Genomic DNA, 15,593 nt, shown 5'->3' on the forward strand with positions numbered 1-15,593 from the left:
TCTGTTTGCATTACTGAATGCAGCTTTGTTTCTGCTTTATTTATTTTGACTTTTTTTTTTTTTTACATTCTAGTTTGAGTTGTAAGAGAACAGAAGAGAGACCCAGCGCAGGGAAGTAATGTTACTGAGCTCATGTGGCGAGTGAATAGAGCAGCAAGGTATTTTAACCAACATTTCCTGACTTTCTGATGAGGACCATTTCCACTGCTCATCTGATGGAAAATGATCTGTTCACTTCTCCCCTACTCCAATCCAGTTCACTTCTTTAGGAAGAAAGAAGAGGTGATGGCCAAATCCTGTACAACAATACCCAAGTAAATTGTCTTGGGCATGGCAACCCCCAACCACACTGTTACTAGTTATTTGTTCTTCATTCTGTTGGGCATCCTTGGCCTGGAAGACCAGCACACATGAATCTTTCTCCCCGTTTTTATTTCCTACCTTGCTGCTGTCCTTGGGAATAGCTTCCTGGTCTTCATCATCATTACTGAATGCAGCTTCCACGAACCCATATACCTCTTCCTCTGCATGCTGGCTGTGGCAGATAGACCTCATCCTGTATAGTAGCACTGTGCCCAAAGCTCTGGCCATCACCTGGTTACATGCTGAGGAGATCTCCCTTGATGGCTGTTTCACCCAAATGTTCTTCATTGATGCCACCTTTGTTGCTGAGTCAAGGACTTTGTTGGACATGGTGTTAGACCATGAGGTGGTCATCTGTGACCCACTGCACTTACCACATTGCTCAGTCATTCAGTAATCCTAAGGGTTGGCCTGGCTGTGGTCCTGAGAAGCTTCCCTGTGATATACTCCATGATGTGTTCCTGCTGAGGAGACTGCCTTTCTGCCATAGTAATGTGCTACTACATACCTACTGTGAGCACACGGCTGTTGCCAAGTTTGCTTATACTGATATTTATATCAATGTCTGGTATGGTTTATCTGTTCTCTCTACTGTAGTGCTGATGCCATGCTCATTGTGGTTTCCTATACCCTTTGCCTCATTGCAGCCTTCTGTCTCCTGAGGAGCTTTGCAAAAGGTCCTGGGCACATGTGGATCTCACCTTGGGTCATTTACATGTTCTACTTGACTGGCATTTTTACTATGATTACCCAGTATGGCATCATGTTTCTCTCTGTTCACATTCTGCTGGCCAATGTCTGCATGTTAGCAGCCCCTCTTATGCTGAACCCCACCATTTATGGTGTCAAGACTGGGCAGACTCAAAAGCATGTGGTCAGTACTTTGTCTTCAGAGTGGAAACACTGCTGAGTTTGTCAGACTGATCAGGAGGTATGTTTACCAACGTAGGGTCTCACATTTTCTTTGCCTTGTTACCTTGAGAAAGGCAGTGTTTCGAAAAGAGCATGAACTTTTGGATCAGAATTAGATTTGAGTTCTGCCTCCACCAGAATTGATGTGTTTGAGCTTAGGGAAATTAGTTTATCCCTCAGAGACTCTTCTTAGCACATGCATAAGATCCCAGGAAGATAGGGACATCAAAACCAAACTAAATTATATTAAACTCATGAGAATTATTTCCTACAATGAATTTATCTAGGATATTGTAATTAAAACGTGTTGGTGAATATATATTAATTTAATCATAGTTACATGTGATATTAAAGGAAAACTTTTTGAATTAAAAAGTAGGACCAATAAAACAGAATAGAGAGCCCAGAAATAAATCCATGCATATAAGTTCAACTGATATTTGACAAGAGGAAAATACAAAATGAGAAAAGGATAGTTCCTTAAAAAATTTAAAAAACTGGATTATCAACATGCAAAACAATAAAATTGAACTCTTATTTTATACCACACATAAAAATTAACTCAAAATGGATTAAGGAGTTAAATCCACTTAACTCCTTAAATGGATTAAGGAGAAGGCCTGAAACCAGGAAACTCCTAGAAGAAAACAGAAAAGCTCCTTGACATCAGTGTTGGCAATGTTTGGATCTGACTCTAAAAGCAAAGGCAAGAAAACCAAAACTAAACAAGCAGGATGTTGAACTAAAAAGTTTCTGATAGAAAAGGAAACCATCAAAGAAATGAAAAGGCAACCTACAAAATGTGAGAAAATATCTGAAAGTCATATATCTGATAAGGGGTTAATATGAAAAAAATATAAGAAACCCATGCAATTTAATAGGAAAATAATAACCTGATTTAAGGTGGGCAAAAAACTTGAATAGACATTTTTCAAAGAAGACATAAAAATGACCAACAGGTACATGAGAAAGCTCACAACATCAGTAACTATCAGAGACATGTTAATCAAAACAACAATGATACATCACCTCATGCTTGTTAGAATTACTGTCATCAACAAGAGATAAGTGTCATCAAAAATGTGAAGAAAAAAATTCGGATCCAGCAATACATTAAACAGATCCTACACCATGATCAAATGGGATTTATCCCAGGGATGCAAGGATGGTATAACATTTGCAAATCAATAAATGTAATACATCACATAAATAAAATGAAAGACAAAAATTACACGATCATATCAATAAATGCTAAAAAAACATTTAACAAAACCCAGTCCCCATTTATGATAAAAACACTCAGCAAAGTAGGAATAGAGGAAGCATACCTCAACATAATAAAGGCCATATAAGAGAAACCTAAAGCCAACATCATGCTCAATGGTCAAAAACTAAAAGTATTTTCCTTAAGATCAGGAACAAGACAAATGTGCGCACTTTCACCACTCTTATTCAACATAGTACTGGAAGTTCTAGTCACAGCAATTAGACAAGAAAAAGAAATAAAAGGCCTCCAAATTGGAAAGGAGGAAGTAAAACTTGTTATTCGCAGATGACATGATAGTGTACCTAAAGAACCCTATAGTTTGCACAAAAAACTACTTGACCTAATTAGTGAATTTAGTAAAGTAGCAGGATACAAGTCAATATTCAAAAATTAATGACATTCTCGTACACCAACAATGAAGCATCAGAAATAGAAATGAAGAAAACACCCCATTTTTCTATAGCAACAAGAAAAATAAAGTACCTAGGAATAAATTTAACCAAGGATATAAAAGACCTGTACTTGGGAAAACTATAGAATACTGAAGAAAGACATTTTGAAGATATAAATAAACAGAAGCATATACTACATTCATGGATTGGAAGAATTAACATTAAAATGTGCATACTACCCAAAGCAACCTACAGATTCAACATAATTCCTATTAAAATGGCATATTTCACGGACCTAGAGCAAATATTCCAAAAATTTATATGGAACCAAAATTGACCTTGGATAGTCTCAGAAATCCTGAGAAAGAAGAACAAAGTTAGTGGGATCACAATACCTGATATGAAACTATACCACAAGGCCATTGTAATCAAGATAGTCTGGTACTGACATAAGAACAGACACATAGATCAATGTAACAGAATAGAGAGCTCCTAAATAAACCAATGTCTTTATGGTCAATTAGTATTTGACAAAGGGGACACAAGTATACAGTGGAGTAAAAACAGTCTCTTCAATAAATGGAGTTGAGAGAACTGGACTGGTACATGCAAAAAAAATAATAAACTTGCCCACCAACTTACACCATACACCAGAATAAACTCAAAATGGTTAAAGGACTTAAATATAAGTTATGATACCATAAAAGTCCTAACTGAAAACATAGGCAGTAAAATTTCAGACATCCCACATAGTAATATTTTTACTGATATATCTCCTAGGGCAAGGGAAATAAAGAAACAAAAAAGGGACTACATCACATTAAAAAGTTTCTGTAAGGCTAGAGAAACAATCATCAAAATGAAAATGGAACTGACTGTATGGGAGAAAATATTTGCCAATGATACATCAGACATGGGTTTAATCTCCAAAATATATAAAGAACTTGTCCAACTCAACACCAGGAAAACAAAAAACTCAGTTAAAAAATGGGCAAAGGACCTGTATAGACACTTCTCCAAGGTGGACATACAGATGGGCCATAGACATATGAAAAAATTCTCAATACCACTAGCCATCAGAGAGATGCAAATTTGAAGGACTTTGATATATCACCTCACACCTGTCAGAATGGCCATGATTAATAAATCAACAAAAAAGTGCTGGCAAGAATGTGGAAAAAAGAGAACTCTAATGCAGTGTTGGTGGGAATGTAGATTGGCGCAGCCACTGTGGAAAATACTATGAAGGGTCCTCAAAAATTAAAAATAGAACTACAATATTATCCAGAAATTCCACTTCTAAGTATCTGAAGGAAATAAAAATCACTATCTTATACTTGAAATTGGCTAAGAGAGTTGATCTTAAGTATTCTCACTACACGTGTACAAAAGGTAACAATGCGAAGTAATGAATCTTTAGTTAGCTTGGTTGTAGTAATAATTTCACAATGTATACCTACATATTTAAGTATATGCCTTAAATATATATAATTTTTATTATACCACAATAAAGATGGAAAAGTTGAGAATATGAAATGAAATACATATTTTTATAAATAAAAGCATCACATAATCTAAATTTTTTGGTTAAACTTTTATCATACAGCTGTGATAGAACTAAAAATATAAAGTATAAAATGATCTTGAATATGTATGACAGAGTAAGCAGTGCATAAATTTCAACTTCTTTCTGTATTAACATGTTTATCTTTTTAAAAAATCTTGGTTTAATAATTTCTGTCTCTTCTAATTCAAAAGGAAGTTATATAATCAAAGGAGATCACAAAATCTATAGGTCTTATTTGAATCTTAAGGTATAATATTAATCAAAATTAGAATTGGTGCCAGGAGAATTTTTGCTTGTTTTTCAAGAGAATTTTTGTGTGACATGCAGGGGTGTACTGAATTACTTGTTAATAATTATTGGTGGGGATAAAAGCTGAGATACTATAAAGTCTCTACTACTTAATCCATTTTGGTAGAGACCAAGGAGATGATAATATGTCATCTGTATAATGTCCCTGTCCAAACACCAGGGTAACCCAATATGCCAAGGTATTCAGATTTTGAGAAATGAGAATATTTAATATCATTATGGTACTCTCCTCCCACTAGTATATCAATTGAAGGGAACAAGCCATCATTTCACACTGGTACACCCCAAGGCAGAGACATAGAGAAGCAGGAAAGCTGATTATGTATAATCTATCCTTCTCAAAAAAAAATTCTCCATATTCCTGACATACAGAATCCAACCATTCCCCAGTACATCTCCATTCACACAGAACTGAGTTCTCTTCCATAATCTTCTTCCGGTTTATCAACCAAGGCACTGGTTGATTTTGCCAACTTAGATTGATTTAGCTTCTGTAAGGTTGTCATCTTTCCTGAGAATTCTATTCTTCTTATCCTTCCTCCTAAGGACCTCCTTTCTGTTCAGTGTTAAGACAGAAAAAACTTTTCTTTTTCAAAAATCAAAAAAATGACTCTTTTCAAGATCACCGACATCTTTTACAGTACCTGAATTCTTTCATGAAATGTTTAGCAGCTGCTCTGAGGGCACATCTGAGATTTTATTCTAGACAAGGAGCCAGGGTTCCTGGGAGAAAATGGCTCTCTCACAGCCTATTGTTGCTCCAGTATAGAGCTTCATTGTGCCAACCTCAAAAGTTTAAGCTCAAGAAAGTGCTGTCACTAGGTAATGCTGTACCCTCACTCCTGCCCTTCATACCAATCAGGGTTTGACTGGAGAAGCAGAAGTAGTAAGAGATAAATATTGGCATTTATTGCAAGGAATTCACTTACATAATTATGGAGACTGGCAAGACAAATTTTAAATCTGCAGGGCAGGCCATCAGGAAAGCAAGGCTAGAATGCCTGGGCATGAGCTTAAGCTGCTCTTTAGAGGTAGAATGTCTCTTTCTTCAGGGAAGGTTCAGGTCTGTTTTAAGAACTTTTACCTGATTGAGTGAGGCCCACTCAGCTTATCTAGGACAATTTCCCTTACTTAAAGTCAAATCATTATGAACTTCAGTGACACCTACCAAACTCCTTCACAACAATATCTAGATTAGTGTTTGGAAAATGGAGGGCTTAGAGCCTAGGCAAGTTGACACACACAAAAAAACCCATCATAACTTCCATTTACATTGACACACCCTTTAACCAACTCTGGTATCAACAAGATGTGGTTGGGAGGTAATGGTGGGAATGGTGATTTGCCAGTCTAAGGTATGCATAATTCAGTTGTGTAAAAAAATAAATGTGACCGTTTTCTATTGGCAGTGTGGAGTCACCTATGATCAGATAGATGTGTGCGTGTTGGAAAGACTATTCCAGATGTGGATGAAAACAAGTATTGAATGGGATAGGTTAAGATGAAATTTACTTAGGAAACACTTTTGCAAACCCTGCAAGATAAAATAGTGATCTGAGCAAAGGCCTAGACGTGGCAGGGAGAAAACAAAACTTGAGTCACATAAAGAAGGCAGAAAGATGTTTTGGTTGATCCAGATGAATTTGGACCAAATATAAGTAGTTTGTCTCATGGAGAAATCACAAGCTATCTAAGGCAGGAATACAGATATTAAAGATCATTTGACATAGATATTCAGTGACCTCTTGTCAAAGTATCCTGACACCTCTGCAGGAACAAAGGTGGTTCAGAGTTCATGGATAAATAAGGCAGGGTCAGTGGCTGAGGAGGGGATATCAACAAAGGGGGTGTCAGTGACCAGGGAGAGCCATCAACAGTCAGTGGATCCCTATCACCCCATGCTCAGAGGACAGAGGGTCAGAGGGGCTGCATTTCTTCCGCCATCATTGAAACCAGTATTGAAGAAAGGCCGCAGGGGTCCATTGAAGGTACAGTCCGAGAAGGTGTAGATGAGGGAGCCATGGTCAGTGATGTTATAGAAAGAGAGAGTGTTGGCCTCATAGTCCAGGAAGATTCCAATTTGGCGTGGAGGCACTGAAAGGTGGAGGGGAGTCTGCGGGCAGGTGCCAGCCTCATATTTCCATTTTTTCCACAGCCAGATTGTCCAGAAGCCATTCATGGTGTTGAGCAAAAAATGCCCCTTCCTCTGCACAGAGTCTCTACAAACCCCCAGGTCCCAGGCATCCTTTCCCGTCACATCTACCTCCCAGTAAAGTTTCCCAGAGTCAAAGCGCTGGGTACCCAGGACCATGGGATAAGTATCAAATCTCTCCTCATTTTCTGGCAGCTTTTTCTGGGTGTTTCCAAGCCTCACTTGTCTCTGATCCTCTGAGATGATGAGCCATGGATGGGCTGTGTGTGGATCCAGAGTGATGTGTACTGCAGAGAGAGCACCACGGTCAGAACGGGAGAGTGTGGGGAGTCACTAACCCTGTGCCTGTGGTAGGGGAATGCGAGGGTGAGCCTGAGCCTTACTGTGATGAAATGACACCCCAGCCAGCTCTAGCCCATGGCTGGGACCTTTGAGGGGGCCACTTTCCTGAGCTCTGTTCCTGCCCCACCTACTTTGACCTTCCATCCCTCCTTGACCCTGGACCTACTCTGCACCCTTGTCATCCCATTGCTGCTCAGAAGGCCAGTCCGACACTCCTGTATCTTGCCTTACCTCCACATGTCCTCAGCATCTTCTTCAGCCCTGGCACATGGCACACACTCCTCAGGTCTGGGGAGACGACATTCAGCTGTTTCAGGTTCCAGGACTCACACCTGGGGGAAACAGAGTTAGATATCCCGTCTTTGTCTCCAATTCCTACCCCACCCTCTCTGAACTCTAATGCTATAACTTCTTTTGTGGATGACTGATAATTTGATTCAATACAGATTTTAAAATGCCTGATGTGTTAGGACTCCTGGGGGTGGGATTTATTTCCTATCTGGCCTTTTGGGTCACAAGGGCCTCTGGAACATGTGGAGAGTCTGTACCTTCTCTCCATGCCTGAGGCCACCACACAGGCACATTCTGTTTCATTTTATAGGCAGGGTGTGGATATATTTGCAGAATCACTCCCTAAGGAACCTCAAGGAGTCTCGCCCACACTGTGAGTCTTACCATTTCGGACCACAGCTCTTTCTGGGAGGTTTGTAACTGGTTGGATGCTTTTTTAAAGGAGTCCCAGCAGGTTGCAGACTTAGAACTTCCCAGAATTTCCCTGTTTGTCAGGGCTTCCCTTTGTGAACATGTTACAGTCCAATTACTTTGGGCAGCTCACCAACTGAGGCACCTATTAATTAGCCTTCTGAGACTAGAAAGTATTTTATGAAGGATTGGATCTTTGAGCATAGGCAGGAGGAGGGAGAAAACTTCAGTGCATGTTTTTCTAACTCAATAATCTTTTACACAGGTAAGTACACTTCCTGCCACCCCTTTCTCTAGCAAAGAAAACCTCTCCTTACCTTTCCAGGATACTTTTCACCTCCTGAGGAAAAAGGAGACAGAGAGTAAGTTCTGGAATCACTGCATTAATGACTGAGTCTTCAGTGCTATGAGTAATGAGACAACACCCTGAGGTCACAGGCACTGCTCTGCTCAGTTCTTCTGGGCCAGGGCCTGAAAGACATTTCTTACCAACTTGGAACAGAGGGATGTGTGGATGCTTGTGGGGTCACCAGAACCCCACATGTAACCTACAGCCAAGAGAAGGGTGATCTGTTTAAGGACTCAGAAAACAAATTAGACAGACCAGATTCTTGGGGAGATTAACAGGTCCAGTAGAGTGGAAAGGAGCAAATAGCCCAGGCTGGCTGTGGCCCAGAGAAAGAACAGCCAAATCAGGATGCACAGAAATTTCTCTCTCTCATTGGTGGGCTTGAGTTGTTTGGAAGAAAAGGCTGGTCAGTTAAAGCTCTGCCCTGTGCTGTAGTTAATGTTGCTCCCCCATGTATGTGAAATCAAATTGCCTGAGAATATTTTGTGACCCAGGCTGGGTGTCCTTATCTGGAACTAGCAGGCTTCTAGGTCTCGTCAAAAGTGCATTAGAAGCTTGGCTCAATGTTGAGTCAAAGCAAGATTCAGGTAAGGGGAAGAAGAGAGCCTTCCAAGTCAACCATTCCAGTCAGCATTTTTGCCCAAACAGAAAGAAATGGCTTCATGACCACATCTGAATGAGACAGAGAAAAGGAACATAGACTCTTACAATAGAAGGGACTTTTGAGAACATCGAGTTCCTAGTTTCCCAAAGTGAATCAAACAAAACATTGGTGGATATGAGGTCATTTTAAGTAGAATATGCATTGATGAATTAAAAAAATAGTTATGTACTTATTTTAATCTTAGCTCTCTCTCTTACTATTTGGGTGAACTTGGTCAAGCTATTTAGCTTTAGTATCTCATTTGGTCTCTTAACATCTCTGTGCTTTAGTTTCTCACCGATAAAATAGGAATAATAGGAGTACCACCTTATCACATTGTCATAAGGGATTCAATGTCTGGCATGTAATATGTGCTATTTAAGAAGATGCAGTTATTATTTTTGTTATGAAATAGAAAGTATCACTAACAATATCAATATCAACATATATGACTTCTTGGTTACTATTGATTAGGGCAAATTTCCTTTTAAACTAAGTTTATTCTGCTAAAAGAATGAGACAATTTAAAAGAAAAATAACATCTTAAAAATGGGTAGTTCATTGAAGCAGCAGAAAGTGTAAAGGTGATACATTTATAACTAAAGTTCAGGAGACCTTTGTTATTTAGGCCACTCCCTCTCCCTTGTTTCACAAATGGAGAAATTAGGTCCAGGAAAGGAAAAAGACTTAACCTTAAGTTATGGAGAAAACTGGTAGCAGGGCTGAGGCTGGGCTACTCTCTCTTAATTTTCAGTTCAGTATTTTTAGTTTTTTTTTTGAAAACCTTCCCATGGCCAGACACTCATCAGAATCTTAGTGGATTCTCTCATTTAATCCTCATAAAATTCTTTGAGATATGTAATAGTATAATATCAATTTAACTATGAGAAACCTGAAACAGGGAACCAATAGTGATGGAAAGAAAACTGGGACTCAAATCAATGGAGTGGACCAGAAGAAAGATAGCAACAACCAAACAGAAAAGAATGAAGAAACAATAACTCAAAAAATGAGGAGAGGCTTAGGAACCTCCAGGACATCTTTAAACGTTCCAACATCTGAATTATAGGGGTACCAGAAGGGGAAGGGGAAAAGCAACAAGTGGAAAAGTTATTTGAATAAATAATGAAGGAGAACTTCCCCAATCTGGCAAAGGAAATAGATTTCCAGGAAGTCCAGGAAGCTCAGAGAGTCCCAAAGAAGTTGGACCCAAAGAGGAACACACCAAAGCACATCATAATTACATTAGCCAAGACCAAAATGAAGGAGAGAATCCTAGAAGCAGCAAGAGATAGGGGGACAGTCCCTTACAAAGGAGTTCCCATCAGACTGTCAGCTGATTTCTCAAAAGAGACCTGATAGGCAAGAAGGGGCTGGCAAGAAGTATTCCAAGTCATGAAATCCAAAGACCTACAGCCAAGATTGCTCTATCCAGCAAAGCTTTCATTTAGAATGGGAGAGCAGATAAAAAGCTTCTCAGATAAGGTCAAGTTCAAGGAGTTCATCATTACCAAGCCCTTATTATATAAAATGTTAAAGGGACTTATCTAAGAAAAAGAAGATAAAAAATATGAACAGTATGAACAGTAAAAAGACAGCAAACTCTCAGTTATTAACAACCACACCTAAAACAAAAGCAAACCAAGCAAACAACTAGAGCAGGAACAGAACCAGAGGAATGGAGATCACATGGAGGGTTAGCAACAGGGGAGTGGGAGGAGGAGAGAGGGGGAAAAGATACAGAGAATAAGTAGCATAAATGGTAGGGAGAAAATAGCGAGAAGGCAAGAATAGTATGGAAAATGTAGAAGCTAAAAAACTTATGACCCATGGAGATGAACTAAAGGGGGGAATGTAGTTGGGAGGGGGTGTGTAGAGGGGAGGGAAATGAAGGGGGTGGAATGGGACAACTGTAATAGCATAATCAATAAAATATATTCAATATAGGACTTCTGGACAAGATGGAGGCATGGGTAGACACACTGTGCCTCCTTGAACAACCAAAACATATTCAATAAGTAAGTAAATAAATAAATAATACCTAAAAAAAAAAAAGAAACGTGATACTCAGAAAGATTAAGGACCTTGCTCTAGGTCATGAACCTGGTACATGTTAGAGCAGGCATTTACCAGAGATGTCCGTTTTTAAAAAATTGCTGCATGGAATACTCCTTCTTAAATCTATTATCTTTCCATGCCTTGATTGCAAACTCATGGGTCTGAATTCCAATTTGTTTTATTTAAGAAAATTCCAGGGACTGGGTTTTTGTTTACTGTGATGGTAGCCCCAGAGAGCTCTGGCTTCTGCTTGGTTCCTCCTTGAGTGCAGATTGGGAGCCTCTTCCGTCTCACCTGCAGCAGCTCCAGCTCTGAGCTCCGGCTTCTCCTCTCCAGCTCTGAGATTAGCTCCTGTAGGACCTGGCTCTGCTGGGCCAGTTTGGCCTCTGTCTCTCCCAGGATTCTCAGCTCTTCCTCCTCTTCCTTCTCCAGCTTCTGCATTTGCCTCTGTTCCTCTTCAGCCAGGAAGTTTTTCTGCTGCTCAAACTCTGCATGAATTCGCAATCTGTGTGTCTCAACCTTCCCCTTTGGTGTCAATGAAAAGAGAGAGGAGGTTTTATCAGAATGTCTGAAGCTTTGGGAATGGATGTGTCCATACCCACTCCTGCTCCCTGGAGACTCCCCACTCTGGCACTGTCTGGGAACAAACACACACATATACATTTTTCTGGGGAAGTCAGTGTGAGTTCAGCTGCTCTAACCCATGGATTCAGAGACTTTCTCAACTTCTCTCAAAACCCAGTCAGCACCCAAATGTGTCATTTTGTCTTCATGTCTGTGTTACTGAGAGAGTAACAACTGTCCTCACTCAAACAACCTCACAACGACAGGCCCACAACACCATTCTTAAGTCCTGGGGAAAGAAAGTCTTGGTGATGTGCTTTGCTTGCTCTCTTGTGGTAGTGATTAGGCCACCCGACAACACAGGATGACCCCTTTGGCCATCACAGTTTTGTTCACCTCCCTTTGTCCCAAATCTTCCTGTTCTGGTACCAATTGGCCATTAGTTGCTTTCACTCCTCTTTATCCCTGACCCACCCCACATCCAAATCACCAGTGCAGAATAAGCTTTAGTTCTCCATTTTACTTTGGATCAGTGATCTGGATACAGTCAAGCAACCATCTGGTCAGACTGGTTTTCCTACCTCAGGCCTTGGTGGTTTCCTTAAGTTTGTTCCTTATAGCCCCTGTCATTTCCTGACAGGCCTAGATGTAACTCTTCTGGGATAGCTCTGTTTCAGATACCAAAGCACTGCTATGATCACCCCTAAGACTGGGCTTTTTCCGTAGCACCTTGTCCTAAGACTCTCGAGCTTTGTTTCTGATTGGGAGCTCTCTTTGAGCTCCATACTTTTTATTTCCCTCTATCAGGAGACATTGAGAACTGTTGGTTCTTGAAGAGTGAGATATGCTGACTCTACCACTCCTCAGACAGGTATAGCTATGGTTAGGGCTTTCCTGAAGCTAGGACTCTGGACCCTGTGTAGTCTTTTGATCTAAGATTCCTTTTGGGATGTGACTCTTGCCTTCCAGGCTGTTCTCTTCATTGCAACATCCACTTCCAACTTCTCAGCAAACTCTTGCTCTTTTCTCAGTTTCCTTAATGCCTCCTGGACTTTCTCCTGTAGAGAAAGATACCAGGTTAATGCCCAATCAGACCAAGAAGGCGGAGTGTGTGATGCGAGGTGGGGGAAGATCCTACAGGTTCTTAGAAAAGCCTGAGGGCAAAGAAGGAAGGAGGACTAGAGTCTCTTTCGTGAAAATTCTGTGGATGGCAATACTTTGGGGAAAAGCTCATGTTTCTTAGAAAGGAGCCACATTGTTGGGATGGCAGGGAAGGGGCACTACTCATTCCTAATTAACCAGGAAGCCACAGGGAAACATGATCCTTGCAGTGATTTCCCACAGCATCACCCGTTTCTGGGGAATGAGAAAGTTGTGATCATCCTTAAATCAGACATAGAAGGTGGGGAACACTCTTCCTTTCTCCAGTCCCTCAACTCTATGGACAACTCTCTCCTATCCCCAGCTCTGGGGAACAAAGCACTCATAGGACCCCATCTCCTTTCTACCTGTTTATGCCTCCATGCCAAGGACTCACCTGGTACTCCTGAGCAGCCTCCTCAATTGGGACCATGGGGTGGTCACGGTGTTTTCGGGACTGGGAACAAACCCAGCAAAGAGCCTTCCCATCTCTCTCGCAAAATAGGTGAAGTTTCTCTCCATGCACTTCACATTGCTCCCCCTTTGAACCCTCCTTGGCATCTTGGTTGATTTTTTTTAGGTTGTCCACCATATTGGCTAGCTGGAGATTAGGCCGGAAGTTCCTGACCATGAATTTTTCCCGGCACACAGGACAGGAACCACCTCCATTTTTCCCAACTGGAGAGATACAATTGCGGCAGAAGCTGTGGCCACAGTCAATGCTCACTGGCTCCACTGTGGGATCCAGGCAGATAGGGCATGTGACTTCCTCCCACATCATTGCCAAGGGCATTGCAGAGGCCATCGGGGAAATGTGCCTATTAAGGAGCAATATGGAGAGCTTTAGGTAACCTAGTAGAGAGGAGAGAAGAGTCAGGGAGAAGATGAGAAAGGTTGTGTGAGAAAAACAAAACAATTTAAAGGAAGAAAAAAGGGAGAGTGAACTGGAGGGTGTTAAAACTAGATTGGAACATTATCCTGAATAACAAGACCTTCTCTTCCACAGTCAGGTCAATTGATCCAGTCAAATAGAAGGGGAAACTGAGTCCCCAAAATGGACAGTGAAAACTGTTGGGAACCTCAGAGATAGGGCTGTTATTTTCATCATATCCATCTCTGTTTAAACCCTCAGTGTCCAGGCTTTTTCTGTCCGCAATAGTGACCATTTACCACGAGCTTTCCATGTGCCAGAGAAGGGGCAACATGCTTGGCACACTTCTTCATTAGTCTTCAAAAATGGTAGTTGATATATATATTCATATATATATATATGTTCATATATATAGGATATATAGGATATATAGGACACACATATATACATATAGGTATACATATGTCCTATATACACATATATAGGATATATATACCTATATGTATACATGTCCTATATATATGTATGTATATATGTATATACATATATATGTATATATAGGACATATATAGGACACACACACATATATATATGAATATATACATAAGAATATTTATTCCTCAACAACAGGGATGGATCTTGAGAGTATTAGGCCAACTGAAATAAGTCAGACGGAAGAGGACAAAAACACATGATTTCACTCATATGTGGGATTTAAATCTACATATAACTAAATTACATATAACTTTTATAACTAGAAGTATGGAACGATCAAACAAAATAAATAAAGAAATCATACACAGACAATGGTGTGGTGATTACCAGAAGGGAAGGGGGTAGGGGAGGTGAAGTGGGTAAAGGGGGCCCAATGTATGGTAATAAAAGAAAACTAGACTTTAGGTGGTAAGCATGCAAGTGTAGAATTGAAATGTTGTACACTTGAAATTTATATATTATTAATCAACATTACCCCAATAAATTTAATTAATAAATCTGTACCAAAGAATTATAAAGAACATTTATTCTTATAAGATATACAATGTGCGTATATGTATGTGCACATATATGTACATGTTTATAACACACACATACATGCATGTGTGGTCAGCACTCCCTGGGCTCTTCTCTCAGCTACTCGACCCAGACAGCTGTCTTCATTTCCTCCAGGGCATAGATCCCGTGCATTTCTAACATCCTAAACAACCCTGTTCCTCTCTCCTCCAGAGGGAGGGATGGGAGTCTCAAAGATCGCATACCTCCCCCACACCAGGCTCCTCCCGACCACCCTGAGGTTAGGTTTCAGTCCCGGTTTTTTCACCTTCTGTAGGCCTTAGTCCCAGCTCTGGTGGAAGCAACAGGGCAGCCCAGGCAGACCCGCCAGCGCGGGAAGAATTGCTGGGCCTGGGCTGAGCGAGTCCTGCTGCGGAGAAGGGGAAACTGATCCCCAAGGCTCTCTGGGTGGGGACTGATTGGAAGGGGAATCTTCAGATCTGGGCGGGGGTACCTCAGTTCAGCCTGGGTCACTCACCTTTTCAAGGGACTCATGGGATGGCAGCTGGCTTTCTATTTCACTTTCTATTTCCTATAAGTCAGGAAGGGAGGCGGGCCTAGGGAAGAGAGTGGGAGGAGTAAGGGCGGGGAGGGAGACTGAAGAGTGGGGCGGGGCAAGAGGGGAACGGGAGGCGGTACAGGGAGAGAAGGCGGAGTTGAGGCCCCGCCTGGGTCAGAGGCTGCGGGTGCCCGGGCTGGTACCTCTGGGAGGCTGGATCAGAGGGAAAGGTTTGCGCATTTGCTTCTTGCTTTGCGCCCCTTCCACGTCCCCATGATCTAATATAGTAAAATACGGTATCTATTAGATGGTGGGGCCATCTCCTACCGACGTGCTGTGCCCTCAGGGGAGGTTTAGATGGAGAAAAGAGTGCCTGGAGCGCTTTCTCACTTGCCACTGTCTGCTTCCTGCTT

General features: G+C 41.0%; 1 protein-coding gene across 2 annotated transcripts; it reads right to left on the minus strand.

Annotated features, from left to right (window-relative positions):
* Window positions 1–6,415: 6,415 nt before the first annotated feature.
* On the minus strand, window positions 6,416–15,220 carry TRIM21 (tripartite motif containing 21). Of its 2 annotated transcripts, XM_037068639.1 has the most exons (7): window positions 15,160–15,220; window positions 13,158–13,612; window positions 12,583–12,678; window positions 11,351–11,581; window positions 8,324–8,346; window positions 7,536–7,636; window positions 6,416–7,249 (listed from the first exon to the last, which is right to left on the minus strand). In XM_037068639.1, exons 2-7 carry the CDS (start codon window positions 13,563–13,565, stop codon window positions 6,702–6,704), a joined length of 1,407 nt encoding a protein of 468 aa, XP_036924534.1. In that variant the 5' UTR covers window positions 13,566–13,612; window positions 15,160–15,220; the 3' UTR covers window positions 6,416–6,701. The 2 variants fall into 2 exon arrangements, with proteins under 2 accessions (XP_036924534.1, XP_036924535.1); XM_037068640.1 differs by lacking the exon at window positions 12,583–12,678.
* Between the last annotated feature and the right edge of the window lie 373 nt (window positions 15,221–15,593).

The sequence above is a fragment of the Sturnira hondurensis genome, unplaced genomic scaffold (assembly GCF_014824575.4).
Source record: "Sturnira hondurensis isolate 20B ecotype Veracruz unplaced genomic scaffold, ASM1482457v3 Scaffold0017746, whole genome shotgun sequence".
In the NCBI taxonomy this organism is placed as follows: Eukaryota; Metazoa; Chordata; class Mammalia; order Chiroptera; family Phyllostomidae; genus Sturnira; species Sturnira hondurensis.

Coding starts and splice junctions, on each gene's coding strand:
- TRIM21 (XM_037068639.1), bottom strand. CDS start 13,565: ATGGCCTCTGCAATGCCCTTGGCAATGATGTGGGAGGAAGTCACATGC. Junction 12,679..13,157: donor AGGCTGCTCAGGAGTACCAG/GTGAGTCCTTGG, acceptor CTTTCTCTACAG/GAGAAAGTCCAGGAGGCATT. Junction 7,250..7,535: donor GATGCTGAGGACATGTGGAG/GTAAGGCAAGAT, acceptor CTCTCTCTGCAG/TACACATCACTCTGGATCCA.